Here is a 15,167-nt window from a genome sequence, read left to right on the forward strand (position 1 = left end):
TTCAAAAACTCCAAATTTTAGTGCCTAGCCTCCAATTAGAGTTTTATTGTGAAATCTTTTCTTTGGTGTTATATAATTATTCTTGTCTAGTTAATTTATATTCATGTCTTGCGGATTTCATTCTAATTTTTATGTACTCTCTATGTGATTTTTATTTACATTTTTATTTTAATGAAATCATGATCATTTGTCTTGGATAAAGTTTTTATAAATTAGTGATTTATCAACTTTATTAAAAAAAAACACAAATCAATAATCACTTGCAATGATTAAGTGGTGAGTGGTAGGGCAGTTCAATTAGGGGCATGACTACCAACCGGATTATTAATGTGGACAAACCATAATTCTCCATCATCAATGTCAGCATTGTGATTATCAAAGTTTTTCATTTGCTTCACGTACATCTATTATAAAGTGGCAGTTAAATGGTATCATTAATCAATGTAGTTTATTTATTAAAAGGCACAAGAAGATAAGGAGTACCTATATTTCTCGTTTCTATCGTCCCTGTGATAAAAGATGGGTTTGTTTATGTGTCACGGTCACGGGTGACATGTTTTATTCGGCCAGTGTGTGTGTGTGTGTGTGTTGGTTTTAGTGGTATTCAGGTCTATATAATGAAGAGATACAAGTAGGAGTTCAAGAGACATCTATCCATTGAGATGGAGGATAATCAGAAGAACAGCATTAGTCCTGTGACCAGCCTGGCTGGACGCTGGTCACTGAATGGAGCCACAGCTTTGGTCACTGGAGGTACCAAAGGAATTGGGTACACCCTTCTCTCTCCCATAACCTTTTCTTGTTCACTTGAATACTCTTCTCTATATTGGACTAAGTTATGTCATCAATCCTTCAGTCTTTGTATATCTATTTATAAAAACACAAGTACCTCACTTACAGGCATGCCATAGTGGAGGAACTAGCAAAGTTTGGAGCCTCTGTGTATACATGTTCTCGCAATGAAGCTGAGCTTGCTGAATGCCTGAAACAATGGGAAGGCAAGAATTTCAAGGTCACTGGATCAGTTTGTGATGTGTCTTCCAGGATTGAAAGGGAGAAACTAATGGACAATGTCTCTACTTTTTTCCAAGGAAAGCTTGACATACTTGTAAGTATAAAAAGAAATACAATTAATTTTCCATATGAGGTTTATCTGTGTATCAGTTTGAAATTACATGTCATATTGTTCCTATAGATAAACAATGCAGGGGCTGTTTTAACAAAGCCCACGGTGGAATGCACTGCAGAGGATTATTCATTCATGATGACTACCAATTTTGAATCTGCACTCCATTTAAGCCAACTAGCTCATCCCCTGATGAAAGCTTCAGCTTCAGCTTCAGCTTCAGCATCAGCATCAGCAAGCATAGTGTTCATTTCCACCATTGGTACTCTACGGGTTTATGTAGGATCAGCTATGTATGCAGCAAGTAAAGGTAAAACCATAAAACCAATTGTTTTTGCTAGTACTGAATCTAGATTTGGGATTGTGATTGATTTACATTTGAAAAAGGAGCAATGAATCAACTGACCAAGCATCTAGCATGCGAGTGGGCGAAAGACAATATCAGAGTCAACTGTGTTGGACCTTCAGTCATTAAAACCACACTCATTGAAAACCTTGTAAGTAAACCACCATTTCAATATAGACTCTGGAGAAATTAATGAGATTGTTTTGGTTAAAAAAACAGGGCCTTGGAAATGCATTCTTGGTGAGTGAAAAATCTCAGGTCCCTCTTGGGCGGCTTGGCGAACCAGAGGAAGTGGCATCTGTTGTGGCTTTCCTTTGCCTTCCTGCAGCTTCATATGTTACTGGTCAAATCATCTACGTCGATGGAGGACGAACACAGACTTGGTAGAATATTGGACATCAACTTTTGAATTTGAAGAACCTAGACCTTTCTTTATCAAGAACGTGAAGGAAATAACCTACTCTTTATATTCTCTGTCTTAATGCATCACTAGTTTTTTTCTTTTTTTGTTTGTTTGCTTGTTGCTGTATTGTGTAATAAGGGATATTCTTCTTCTTGTTTATACAAGAAAGTGGAATCCCATGTTCTCTCTCTCATTCTAATTTGAGATTATATGGAATGTCATCTACATTGTGTCTAGAATTCATGTATGAATGTTGGGCAGTTGCTGCCTCAGTATATGCGCAAGTGAAAATTATGCCATTCATAGTTTTGGCCGTGACAACCAGAACCAGGAAAGCAGGGAAGTTTTCAGGGTGTTCGCTTATATTGAGGTGTGGAACAAGGAGCGAGATCACTTGTTGAGAAGGGACCGAAGAGAAGATCAATAAGATGGATGCTGATTCAAAGAAGAGCAAAATTCCGGTGAATGCTGGTCACTGGATGGAGCCACAGCCTTGGCCACTGGAGGCATCAAAGGAATTGGGTACTCTTTTGTCTCTTCCTGCTTGAACCGCTGGAGTTTCCATTGTTGAATACTCTATATATGACTAGATGGATCATATGGCAAAAATATTCATAAAACAGTCCTTCACGGCTGGTCTGTATATCTGGTTGTCAAATAAAGCACTATGTGCAATAGTAAAGGACACAAAATTAAAAAGTAGGTGGAGCTCTTTCAAATTGACAAGGATGGCACTCGAATATCTAACGCAATCTACTGCTGGCATGCCATAGTTACAGAATTAGCGAGATTTGGAGTAACTGTGCAAATATGTTCTCGAAATGGGACTGACCTTAATGCTTGCAGTGGGATGATAAGAAATTAGATGTCACTGCTTTCTTATATATAACTCTGGAAGGAGTTGTTTGTCTATATTAGAGTTCTTTGTAGAACCCAGCTGAGCATAAATCCATGGAGATGGAGGTTCAAGGAAAGAGCAGCAAGGATCAGCTGGTGTCACTCAAAGGATTCACAGCTCTGTTCGAGAGAGGTATAAAGGAACTGGGTATTGAATGTTTTCCTCGAACTCATCTCATTTCCATCTGATGAGATTATATATATATATATATATATCTGTTGTGTGTGTGAATATGTCAAACGTCTGCAGTTGGGAGTATGTAAGTGATAGAGAGAGACAGAGATTGGGCAGATAAACAGTATCAGTAACAGTGTCATATTGATATACTTCATAAACGGATAGTTAGGGTTGTGTTTGGTTTTTTATATGTTTTCTATAAAGGTGCTACTAGAAATTGCTTGGATTGATCGAGTTATTGTTACAATCACAATCTAATTGTTCAGATCATAGTATTTTGCATCTTAATGAGCTACTATATATAAGCACAGTAATACTATTCATTCCCTACAGTATAGTTTGGATGAGAATTCTTCTACACTGTTTATGCTATTATGATGACCGTTGGATTGGAATCTAATGTACATGACGATGAACGTTCATAGATACAATATCTACGAACATTTATAGATCACATGGCCTCATATATATATATATATATAGAGTTTTGTAAAAATAATTTCACTGTAAGAATACTATTGTTGAAGAATTATTGAAGACAATTCAAATCACAAAGTTTACAAAATTCAGTGATGTGCCTACGTCTTCTTGAGCGGAGCAATTGTATTTTTCTTATTGATTTAAACATTAGGGTTACATAAATTTATGCAGTAAAATGTACTCTGGACAATTTACAAAATCACTAGTGCTCCCTCCTAAGCTCTATTCCACTCAGTTCCAACACCTGCTTTTTTACTTCTCTATCTGAGTCATATACAAACAATAAGCTACTTGATCCCCTCTTCATCCATTCAGTTAATAACCGGTTAGATAGGATAAAGTTGCTCTTAAGGGAAGGTCAGCCTTTGCTTCACAAGAGAATCACCACACCAAAGTGCTTAGAGCAGTGGGTTTCATTAAATTAAAAAAATGAAAAAAGTAAAGATTATTTTGAATAAAAATGTTTATTTTCCAAAACAATAGATTTAAGTTCTTTATAAATTATCTAGTAAACCTAAAAAAACACAAACCATGCATGGATTGAACTTTCAAATTCTTATTAGAGAAAAGAAATGAGGTTTCAAGGATAACCACAATTTTATGTAAAACAAAGACGAAAAGTACAAATACATGACACTAAAATTTTAAAATAATTACAAGTTGTGATTAGATATTTCTAGAAAATTCTAAAATAAGAGTAATAAGCACAAAAACTACTTTATAACATAGTGACATCCTCAAAAGTTTACCCAAGTAAGTCATTCATATAAGGTCAATGTAGGATTGCAAACTTCAAACAGAATCACTAGCGGAGGGATGGGTGTCAGTTGGTGTGTGAGACTACTCAATAAGTCAAGGGTGCTCTTGATGATAGATATGCTTCTCTAAGCTTGGTCCTCTTTGGTTTTTGTTCTATCGATAGCTAAACAATAAACGTATAATCCATTTTAATAATAACTGAAATTGTTGAGTGTGAACATCAATTAAAGATGGGATTATTCTTTTCTAACCAAATATTTCAGGGAATAACTTGTGAAAAGAACTCCCATGTCTAATATTATTGAAGCTCCACTTTAAGAACCCAAGAAGTCTAAACCTCATATTTCGGACACAAAATTAGGGAATTCAGAAAGTAGATGAATATGACCAAAATGGATCCACATGCATTCAATAAAGGGGCATTGTAAAAAAGATGTTGCCAACAATTTCCACCAAATGGTCACAAAAAAACACGTATCATAGTTTTTTGGGGTAAATGTTTTGGGTGAGTACCATACTATAGTTCTTTTTTTTCATTTTGATCATTGAATTTCATTTATATTATTTTGGTCACTCAACTTTAATTTATGTTCACCGGAAAATATCGAAAGAATTTCATAAAGAATTTGATAATATATGTCGAATTTGTCATTTCAACACTAGTTCACACTTCATTTGCATATGTGGATATGACACATCATCAAAAAGTGCCACATATATATTTTTATTAACTAATTCACCTGATCGATGTGACATGCGCCATATTAATAAAAGGTTCCCACATGGCCTTATTTAATGACATGTCATGTCTATGTATGCATTTGGAGGAGTGAACTGATATTAACGTAGCAAATCTGACACATATGTCATTAAATTCTTTCTAAAATGCTTTTGATACTTTTTATATAAATACAAATTAAAATTGAGTGGTCAAAATAAAAATTAAAATTCAATGTTTAAAAAAAATAATTATAATATGATAGAGATATTTCCCCGAAGTTTATCATTATATTTATAAAATTATATTTAGTACGGTTATCAATGATATATGTGAAGATAGTAAAATGCTCGAAATCGGGGAAGGATGAGGAGACACTACAAAAAGTGCTATATCATGACATTTATCTATAAAGTGACGCCAAATTTCAGAATTTATAAACTGCTTTTTACTAACAGATTTCAAAAACCTGATAGAATAGACAAGATATTTACTAACTGATTTCATTTTTATTAGTATAGCTATTATTTATTCCGACTTTTTATCTATAATGATGGCCAAATTTTGTAGATATGGACTATTTTTTACCAACAATATTTTAAAAATTATTAGAATAGACAAGATATTTCTTCGATGGATTTTATTACATTAGTATAGCTATTATTTTATTCTGACTTTTTATCTATAGTGATGACCAAATTTTTGTAGCTATAGATCGCTTTTTACTTGATAGTACTTTTAAAAGCCTGAGTAATAGTATAGAGATATTTCATCGATGAATTTTTGTTTCGTTAAGTATAAATTTATTATCGTATTATGACTTTTTATCTACGATGTCGATGTCAAATTCAGTAGATTATGACTATTTTTACCAACAATATTTTTAAAATTTTCATAATCATTAGAATAAATCAAGCGATTTACTAACACCTATTTTTTTCCGTTGAGTATAAATATTGTAGTATATCGATTATTATTTATAAGAATTAGCCAAATCTGTAGAATCTACAAAATGGTTTATACTAATAAATTTTTAAAACTACCACAATAAATTGGACATTTCCTGACAATGATGTGTTCGTGGGTTAAATATACAAAATATTTTTTTTTAAATATTATAAAGCATCCGTTTTAATCCTTTTTAATAGAAAAATATATTTTTAATTGTTATTTTTTATTAATAAGTTAAATAATTATATTAAAAATATATTTTATTAAAATATATGAAAATAAAAATTTTTAATTTGTAAAGATAATTTTTTATTTTTTAACTAATAATATTAATAATTATGAAAATTATGTTTAAAGCAATATATATTATATTTATTTTAAAAAATAAATGTGTTATATTTACAATTATTTTAATAATTCACTAAAAAAAATCATAAATCTAATTATTTTGCATTGTTAACATCGAAATTTACTCTATGTTTTACTAGTTTAACATATTAAAAAAATAAAATTCAAATTAATTCTTCAATGCCTCACTCTACATTAACATATTTATATTTAAAAAACAAAAAACAAAATTGCCATTGTCTTTCTCTCAACGGCTCACCCTTCACACACGCACACTCTCTCTCTCTCTCTCTCTCTCTCTCTCTCAACTCTTCCATTCATCACCAACCCTAATCCCCTGCCCCATTGGATCTTGCTATTCATTGCTCATCTCTCTCTCGCGGCCGCCATTGGAGGAGCTACTAGGGGGGATTGAGGGCGGATGCGATCGGTGGTGAGATCTGGGGAGAATTCAGAAGAGGTGTTCGTTCTAGGGTTTGAGATCTGAGGAATATTGGTGACGATCGGTACTGAGATCACTGTCATTCCGGTTGAAGGAGCTCGTCGGAGGAGGGAAAGAATCGGGAACTGGGACCATCGAAGGTGAGCTCTTTAGCTTGTTTCTTTTCTTTAAAATCCAGAGGGGATTCAGAATAATGTGTTCTTCTTAGGGTTTGAATATGTTTTCCCTCTCTCTGTGGCCATTGCAGGAGCTTGGAGGAGGAAGGGAAGCATCAGCATGAACTTGCGGATTAGAGGTGGTACGATCGGAGGTGAACTCTTTGGCATTTTTTCTTTTTTCTTTTTTTTGTTTTTTTTCCTAAGATCTGAAGAGAATTCAGAGTAGTTTGTTTGTTTTAGATTTTGAATCTTTTTTCTCTTGCGTATTTCTGTATGATTTTGTGGCCAACAATGGGTCAAGTTGTTCAGATTTTAGAGAGTGTTCTTGTAGTTGATGTGCCTCCAAGGTCTCTCCAGATTTTCTCTGAAAACCCCCCTGAGAACATAATTTTCTTCTCTGATTTGTCTTCAAATCCATGTTCTCAGATGTAGACTTCTACGGTTGATAGTTCTCAGAATAAAACCACATCCTCTATGAGTTCTGGAAACCCTTCTTAAGATTGGAAGAAGTGGTTTTACAGTTCCTCTTCATTGGCATTTCTTACTTGTGAACAAGTATTTTGTATTTTGCAGATGAGATGCTAATTATTTTGTATTCTAGAATAGAGAGTACCTAGAATTTGTTGTTTCTTTAAACTCTGCGATAAAAGAGACGTTTGTATGTATGTGTCACGGATGACATCTTTATTTAATGAGCGATAACAAAACTCATTTGGCACTTTCTAACTTTTCTCCCTAAATGTCCAGTGTCAGTGTGTGTGTGTGTCATGGATGACATCTTTATTGACTATAACCAAACTCATACGCCATTTTCTAACTTTTGATCTCCCTCTGTGTGTGTGTGTGTGTGTGTGTGGTGGTGGTGGTATTAGTACGAGTGATGTCTATATAATTAAATCAGGAGATACAAGTAGGAGTTCAAAGAAAGAGACACCCATACTGTGCGATGGAGGATTGTCAGAAGAAGAGCATCAATCCTATGACCAGCCTGGAAGGACGCTGGTCACTGAATGGAGCTACAGCTTTGGTGACTGGAGGTACCAAAGGAATTGGGTACTCTTCTCTGCCGCTTAAAACTTTTTTTTTTTTTGGTTCATTTTAATACTCTTCTCTATATTGAGCTGTGAACGAAGATGCATAATCAATCCTTCATTCTTGGTATATCAATCGATTCATATAAAGATAAGTATCTCACTTGCAGGCATGCCATAGTAGAAGAACTAGCAAAATTTGGAGCCTTTGTTTATACATGTTCTCGCAATGAAGCTGAGCTTGCTGAATGCCTGAAACAATGGGAAGATAAGAAATTTAAGGTCACTGGATCAGTTTGTGATGTTTCTTCTAGAGCTGAACGGGAGAAACTAATGGAGAACGTCTTTACTGTTTTCCAAGGAAAGCTTGATATACTTGTAAGTATAAAAAATACAGTTATTGTTCTTGTTAGTTGCTGAAGATTTTTGGCATCAGCAGGTGCTCTTTGTTTTTCAGTTTTTGAGCCAATTTTTGTTCTGGTGGCAATTTTTTAATTCGTTTGGATGAGGGCTGTTTTTTTTTGGTTTGCGGTTTGGGTAAAACCATGGTTGATCCAATTTTTTTTTTTTAAAATATAGTTATCAGTAGGGTGACAAATGGTTTGACAGCTTTGTTAAAAAAATAATAATAATACAGTTAGCTTTCCACATGGGCTTATATGTGTGTTAGTCTAACAATGCGTATTATATTGTTCCTGTAGATACACAATGTAGGGACTGCTGTTTGGAAACCCACAGTGGAGTGTACTGCTGAAGATTATTCATTGATGATGACTACAAATTTTGAATCTGCACTCCATTTAAGCCAACTAGCTCATCCTATGTTGAAAACTTCAGTATCAGGAAGCATAGTGTTCATTTCCACCATTGGCACTCATCTGGTTTATGAAGGATTAGCAATTTATTCGGCAAGTAAAGGTAAAACCGGAAAAGCAATTTTTTTTTAAAAAAAAAAATGGATAAACCATAAATTTATTAACATGGAGAAATAAAATACAAAAGATAAGACATCAAACAAAAAAATAAGACATCAAACAAAAAAAACAAAAGCAGAAACTGCTATCCTCACCAGAGGTGAGAAGAAAAGCAATTGTTTCCACAAGTTTTGAATCTCATATTTGGATTTTGATTGTTTTCCATTTGAAAAGGAGCAATGAATCAACTGACCAAGCATTTAGCATGCGAGTGGGCGAAAGACAATATCAGAGTCAACTGCGTTGGACCTTCAGCCATTAAAACGCCTCTAACCGAAAAAAAACTTGTAAGGCTCTTCTTCTTCAACTGACACTCTGGACAAATTGATGAGAATATTGTTTTGGTTAAAAACATGCAGGGCCTTGGAAATGCATTCATGATGAATGAAACATCTCGGACTCCTCTTGGGCGTCTAGGCGAACCACAGGACGTGGCATCTGTTGTGGCTTTCCTTTGCCTTCCTGCAGCTTCATATGTTACCGGCCAAATCATCAACGTAGATGGAGGACGAACACAAACTAGTTAGAATATTGGACATCAACTTTGGTATTGAACAACATTAGACCTTTGTATATTCAGAACGTGAAGAAAACAACCACCTATTATTTCTATTCTCTGAAATAACAAATCATCTTCCTTGTTTTTTTTTTTTTGGGCTAGGTGCTGTATTTGGTAATAAGGAATATTCTTCTTCTGTACATGTTGCTTCTCTTATGTTGTACTCCTTCTGTGTTGTTTCTCTTATCCCTTATGCTGTACTCGTACTTCTCAAATCACGGTTTATCCACTTCGTTATATATATATATATATATATATATTCTTCTTGTTTATACAAGAGAATGAAATCCAACATTCCTGAGAAGCTCTCTGTCATTTATATTTGAGATTACCATGAATGCCATCTACTTTGTATCGTAAATCCAAATGATGCTTACTTTTTAAAAAATGAAAAAAATAAAGAAATAACTTCGACAACAGTGCTAATTGTATGTGGCTCCAGCATCAATAAGCTGCGGCGAACACTGGTAATTGGGTCTTCTAATTTTTCTTTGGAAGCTTCAGAGGTTGCGGAGAACCAAGGTAAAAGCAAATGATCAATCTTCGAGATAATAGCATTGGAAGAAGCAGAACATACATTAAAAATATGAGCGTTTCGTTCATACCAAGTACACCAGATAACCCTCTCTCTAAAATGAGGAGATATATTTGATCTCTAGACCCCCAATCTTTAACAAAGAATTCAAAAAATCCGACAATAGGAAAAAACTTAAAAAAATAATAATAATTTTAAATCTTTCTCAAAAACATATAATGAATAAATAAATGATCAACAATTTCACACGGCATGGAAAAAGGACAATAGACACCTAAGCTATTGATGTGATTTTTTTTTTAAAATTTACTTTTCCATATTGCTTTAGGAACATTGGACAGCTTTCCACTCTATGGCCTTTAATAAAACATTTATCCATGTTTTGGATAAGCAATCCCAAATTTATAAATAAGTATTTAATTCTTTCAATTTTATTAATAAACACAATTAAAATATTAACAATTTCATAAACAAAACTCAAATTCATCCACCTAAATACCCAATTCAATAAATATCTTAAATGTACCAAACAAATAAAATAGTATAAATTTATCAAAAAAATACCCCAAACTTGTTAACATATTAACCTAATCTCAATAATTTCACAAAATCTTACAATTTTATCTCCAATCTCCACTAAAATAAACTTAGATTTTTCCTCCACATGTCTAATTTCAACAATGTAAACAATTAGCCCCCAACCACTTTATACTTTAGGTCCATATAAACATTTTCAATTAATAAATCGACATTTGAGTTTATCAATATTTGGATTTTAGCAAAAGAGGCTTTTTTTTATGTAATCAATTAATTTTACAACTAAAGTAGGGAGTTTAAAAATAGCATGTAGTTAAAAAACTAAGCTAATCAATGTGAGTATGCCCCTAGTAGAGAGAAATTTTTTATTTTCCAAATAAAACCGTGGTTGATCCACTTTAATAAAAAAATAAATAAAAAAATAAAAAAATAAACAATCTTGCTCTAACTCCACAGATGATTTTTTTTTGTCCATTTTTATAAAAACTTCATATTTAATTTAATTAATTTAATTAATATGAAAAAGCTTATTAAACAAACTATCAATGCCCAATATATAATATACATACCTTTTTTTAAAAATATTAATAATATTAATAATATTAGATTAATATAAAAATATTAATAATAGCTTTTCAGATCTCATTGGCCCGCGAAAGCTACTCCTCCTTCCAAATTCCGGATCTCGCTAATTCTCCCCTTCAAATCAATCCTTTTGCAGTTCGATTTGGCAGCAGAATTCCATCTCCAATCCCTTCCATTCTCCGTATGAATTTAGATCCTTGTGTATGTTTTTTTTTAATAAATTGAAATCAATTTTCTTATTAGATTAATCCGAATTTTACGTAATTTTTTTCCCCTGATTTTGATCTGAAGAATGGAACAACAAACTATGTGATGCTTTTCGGGAAGTTCTAGCTTTGATTGCAGAGAACTATGTCAAGGAGAGCAGTGAATCCCTCTCGGCGACTCGCCGACAGTGGAACTCTTCCTTTTTCTGGGGCATTCCCCCAAAAGTCACGAACTTCGCCATTGTTGTCCATTGGACTGCTCCTTTTGGTATGCATCTCTCCAATCTCTTTGATGCATCATCTCAAGCTATCTATTTGCTGCTGCTTTTATAGATGTCTTTGCAAAAATTGCATTTTGATTCTGGTTTGTTGTGAGCTTTGCAGGGTGGCTTTCTTCTGATTGCCTATTCCTATCGTGGCTCAGGTTGGTGCAAGTTTATGACTTCGTTCTTAAGTATTTATCAAATCAAAATTGGTTTTTTATGGTGATCTATCAAAATGATTTATTATAGTAACTAAATACTATTCGTTTGTTCCTGGTAACTGGGTAATGAGAACTCTAAATGTCAAGTTTTCAAATGATTAGGTGGATCTGGCAGTGTTAAAGCCGCTTCACGTATAGGTGAAGGTGAGTATCCTTGTCCTTCAATCAAATTGGTATTTTAGGCAATCAATATTTCCAAATAAGATGCTATAGCTGTATGGACTATTTCAATGACTGGCCTTTGATTTGCCTTTAACCGAAGGACAATTTTTCTAAATTACAGTTCTATCATGCACATCAGAAGTTCAACAAGCAATACCCATTCTGAAGAAAGCATATGGTGATAGCATGCGGAAAGTTCTTCACATTGGACCTGAAACATGCTCAGTCATTTCTAATTTGTTAAAAGAAGATGATATTGAAGCATGGGGAGTTGAACCGTATGATTTAGAAGATGCAGATACTAGCTGCAAGATACTTGTCCGCAAAGGCATCGTCCGTGTGGCTGATATCAAGTTTCCCTTACCTTATAGGGCAAAGTCATTTTCTCTTGTCATAGTTTCTGATGCATTGGATTATTTGTCGCCAAAGTACCTAAATAAGACCCTTCCAGACCTTGCAAGGGTGTCCACAGATGGTCTGGTTATCTTTGCAGGTAGTTTTTTGGATTGTTTAGTATTATTATTAATATTTTCTTCCTCTGGAACTATAAAGATTGTTTGTGCTGTTGCTGATATGAACAATACACTCTGCTCATTTATTGTTATTAAGATAATGCGATCTCTGTTAACCCCTGAAACTTATAAATCCTTTAAGAATATGACATAGCATCAGCGGAAGCAAATGTTAGGAGATAATGACAGGATTCTGTGGAATTTTCAAGGATTCACTTACTGACATAGAAATATTTTCTAAAGATAAGTCTGTCTAGTGTCTATGCAGTTGACTTATTTTTTCATAGATTTGACTGAAGATTAGTTTCTTTTTTCTTACTTAACAGGTAATCCAGGTCAACGGAGAGCTAAAGTTTCTGAATTAGCAAAGTTTGGAAAGCCGGTGTGTCCTTCTGTCAACTTATGATATACTTGTGTTCGTAATTTCATATACAATGGCTTTTTCCAATATGAATTTTGTATTGCAAATTGTTTGTTTTTTAACATCAGTAGACACTCAACATATCCAGTGTTATGCCCCCAATACTTACATTTGCTTCTATTTATTCACCTGAAGGCAAAATTACGGAGCTCATCCTGGTGGATAAAATATTTTGTTCAGACTGGTTTAGAGGAGAATGAATCTGCGACAAAGAAGTTTGAACAGGCTGCCAGCAAGGACTCTTACCAACCAACCTGCGGAGTCTTCCACCTCAGCTTATCTCAATGATCCAGTTGCTTCATTTCAGGATACAAATGCCAGCTATTGCTGCCCCCCTTATCTAAAGTTTTCCCCTAACCTTTTTCATTCAGCTTGAAAGGTAAATATGCCACATCCTCTATTTGAATTTGTGCTGTAACTTTAAGATTTCAATGTGTTTATTTATTGCTTGTGGAGAATTATCCACTTGCCCCACAGCATGATAAATTTTTGTTGTTTTATAAATTTATACAAAATAAGAATTTTGATCAAGGCTTCTTTTCTTTATCTTGGCTCACCTATCTTTCACTTGGTTTGAGTTGAAGTAGCTTATACAGTCTTGCATACTCTTTCATATGGAAATAGACTGCAGTGTTGTTAGTTTAGATGAGGATTTCTAGTTTTATATTTCTGTTACTTTGAATAGGATCAGTGTATGAGTGTGTGATATATATATATATATATATACGCGGATCAACAAATCCTAGAGACCAGGTTACCAAATAAACTAGTATAGTTTCCAGCTAAGATTTCCATTTAGTTGAGTAGACATAGATCAGTCAGCATAGTTACTTTTCTATTATATCTAATGTGGGTGCAAGGTCACCATTCATCACAAAAAACAAGTCTTGACCAGAGATATGATGACCTTAGTTATATATAGACTATTTCAACTCTCTGAACTAATCTTCTTCTCAGAATCTTTAAGCAAACCTCACTGATAATTACATGCATTAACATCAAGTTACATCAATTGGTTTATCGTTTATCAATAAACCTTATCTCTTCCTAACCAATTGATACCATTTCTTCCTGCAGTAAACTGAAAACTTATGTAATTATTCCTCCTTTTGAATTTTCATTAAATGCTTCAAATATGACAACTTTTCTAGGTTAAATTACATTATAAGTCTGATTAAATGTTGAGATAACCACTAGACCAATAAGGTGGGATTAAGATTTGGCAGCAACGAGGAAAAGTGTCATGATATAATTCACCAAAGCTGTGAAAAAAATAGACTAGAGAGAGTTGGTAAAATGTTAAAAATTGAGTGGAAAGATTGTTCCAAGTTTTTGTTGTTCTCGGGTTTCTTGTAGTTGGCGTCTTCCACTTCTTATGGGTTGTCTGTCGCTTGTTTTTGTTTTGTTTTGTTCTGTTTCGTTCTCTTTTAATGAGTATGGTTTATCTACTTAAAAAGAAAAAAATTTGGTAAGATTGGTTTTTTTGTCAGAGCTCTCTCTTGTTTTTTCACTCAGAAGACCCTAGTACATGATTGGCATTTTTAAGTTGCCTTTGCTGACCCAGTTGCTTGCCTTCCTTTTCCATCCATTAATTTGATTGAGTCTTTGCCAAATCCTACATACCTTCTTGTTAGAATAAAACCAAACAAACAAAGAATCCCAAAACATAGACCACCTTCTCTGCACAATGGAAGGCCTTATCCCATATGTCTATAAAATGATAGTGCAGTATAGGAGTAGTGGAGTTTAGCCTCCTCCTTTTTCTTGTTCAGTGGCCTACATGAGGCTTCATGGAGACTCAGGGAGATACAGAGCTTCAGATATTCAATTCTTGTCTCCATCTTCATTCTCAGCACCTGCAACCACATGTTCCATTCAATCTCCTCTTCCTGAAGATCATAAAGGATGATCAACAAGTTGGAGAAGGTGGTAGGTAGGTAAGACTGAATTTGATAATAAGTATCAAGAACTCTGTCCTTGCTATGATTTTACTTATAGTTGAGGTATGTGTTACCAAAAGGACACCTATGCCTTTTGGTTTGTTATTTGCCAAAAATGTGGGTTCATGTTATCACTTGTGAACAATTACATAGATTCTTAAAGTGTCTGCTTATTCAATGTTCTGCCAGTTAGTTTGCAAAAAAAAATAAAATAAAATAGTGTAACAGTAATGTTATCACACTTTACAAGCACTGTGTATCCAAATGATCAAATCTAAAGCTTGGTGGCAGCAACAGAGAATAGGCCATGTATTTTGGAGTCATGTGGTAAAAAATAAAATGGAACGACATAACCAATGTTACCGATCTAAGCCAAGTCAAGTATATTTCCATCATGTACGGAGGGGTGTACTCA

General features: G+C 33.9%; 3 protein-coding genes across 8 annotated transcripts; all 3 read left to right on the forward strand.

Moving 5' to 3' along the window:
- The first annotated feature begins 629 nt into the window (after positions 1-629).
- LOC120273062 (noroxomaritidine/norcraugsodine reductase-like) lies at positions 630-2,096 on the forward strand. The gene is made up of 5 exons (XM_039279699.1): positions 630-769; positions 901-1,108; positions 1,196-1,436; positions 1,514-1,623; positions 1,692-2,096. The coding sequence occupies exons 1-5, from the start codon at positions 663-665 to the stop codon at positions 1,857-1,859; spliced, it is 834 nt and encodes a 277-aa protein (XP_039135633.1). The 5' UTR covers positions 630-662; the 3' UTR covers positions 1,860-2,096.
- A 4,359-nt stretch (positions 2,097-6,455) lies between these two features.
- LOC120273063 (noroxomaritidine/norcraugsodine reductase-like) lies at positions 6,456-9,588 on the forward strand. 4 transcript variants are annotated; one of them, XM_039279700.1, is made up of 7 exons: positions 6,456-6,788; positions 6,896-6,958; positions 7,679-7,859; positions 8,008-8,215; positions 8,539-8,755; positions 8,986-9,098; positions 9,171-9,588. In XM_039279700.1, exons 3-7 carry the CDS (start codon positions 7,753-7,755, stop codon positions 9,336-9,338), a joined length of 813 nt encoding a protein of 270 aa, XP_039135634.1. In that variant the 5' UTR covers positions 6,456-6,788; positions 6,896-6,958; positions 7,679-7,752; the 3' UTR covers positions 9,339-9,588. The 4 variants fall into 4 exon arrangements, with proteins under 4 accessions (XP_039135634.1, XP_039135636.1, XP_039135635.1 ...); XM_039279702.1 differs by having other exon boundaries at positions 7,708-7,859; XM_039279701.1 differs by having other exon boundaries at positions 6,896-6,946.
- A 1,503-nt stretch (positions 9,589-11,091) lies between these two features.
- Positions 11,092-15,020, forward strand: LOC120273409 (probable pectin methylesterase CGR2). 3 transcript variants are annotated; one of them, XR_005540519.1, is made up of 8 exons: positions 11,092-11,228; positions 11,319-11,501; positions 11,618-11,657; positions 11,820-11,861; positions 12,001-12,372; positions 12,718-12,773; positions 12,948-13,191; positions 14,585-15,020. XR_005540519.1 is itself a non-coding variant. In XM_039280038.1 (7 exons), exons 2-7 carry the CDS (start codon positions 11,379-11,381, stop codon positions 13,098-13,100), a joined length of 786 nt encoding a protein of 261 aa, XP_039135972.1. In that variant the 5' UTR covers positions 11,092-11,228; positions 11,319-11,378; the 3' UTR covers positions 13,101-13,339. The 3 variants fall into 3 exon arrangements, 2 of the variants coding, with proteins under 2 accessions (XP_039135972.1, XP_039135973.1); XM_039280038.1 differs by lacking the exon at positions 14,585-15,020 and having other exon boundaries at positions 12,948-13,339; XM_039280039.1 differs by lacking the exon at positions 14,585-15,020 and having other exon boundaries at positions 11,094-11,208; positions 12,948-13,339.
- Positions 15,021-15,167: the final 147 nt, after the last annotated feature.

This window comes from Dioscorea cayenensis, chromosome 12 (genome assembly GCF_009730915.1).
Source record: "Dioscorea cayenensis subsp. rotundata cultivar TDr96_F1 chromosome 12, TDr96_F1_v2_PseudoChromosome.rev07_lg8_w22 25.fasta, whole genome shotgun sequence".
NCBI classification, from domain to species: domain Eukaryota; kingdom Viridiplantae; phylum Streptophyta; class Magnoliopsida; order Dioscoreales; family Dioscoreaceae; genus Dioscorea; species Dioscorea cayenensis.

Excerpts from the sequence above, each read along its gene's own strand:
- LOC120273062 (XM_039279699.1), top strand. The coding sequence starts at position 663 with ATGGAGGATAATCAGAAGAACAGCATTAGTCCTGTGACCAGCCTGGCT. Across the intron at positions 1,109-1,195 it reads AAGGAAAGCTTGACATACTT|ATAAACAATGCAGGGGCTGT; the intron begins GTAAGTATAAAA and ends TTGTTCCTATAG. Across the intron at positions 1,624-1,691 it reads CCACACTCATTGAAAACCTT|GGCCTTGGAAATGCATTCTT; the intron begins GTAAGTAAACCA and ends TTAAAAAAACAG.
- LOC120273063 (XM_039279700.1), top strand. The coding sequence starts at position 7,753 with ATGGAGGATTGTCAGAAGAAGAGCATCAATCCTATGACCAGCCTGGAA. Across the intron at positions 8,216-8,538 it reads AAGGAAAGCTTGATATACTT|ATACACAATGTAGGGACTGC; the intron begins GTAAGTATAAAA and ends TTGTTCCTGTAG. Across the intron at positions 9,099-9,170 it reads CTCTAACCGAAAAAAAACTT|GGCCTTGGAAATGCATTCAT; the intron begins GTAAGGCTCTTC and ends AAAAACATGCAG.
- LOC120273409 (XM_039280038.1), top strand. The coding sequence starts at position 11,379 with ATGTCAAGGAGAGCAGTGAATCCCTCTCGGCGACTCGCCGACAGTGGA. Across the intron at positions 11,658-11,819 it reads CTATTCCTATCGTGGCTCAG|GTGGATCTGGCAGTGTTAAA; the intron begins GTTGGTGCAAGT and ends TCAAATGATTAG. Across the intron at positions 12,373-12,717 it reads TGGTCTGGTTATCTTTGCAG|GTAATCCAGGTCAACGGAGA; the intron begins GTAGTTTTTTGG and ends CTTACTTAACAG.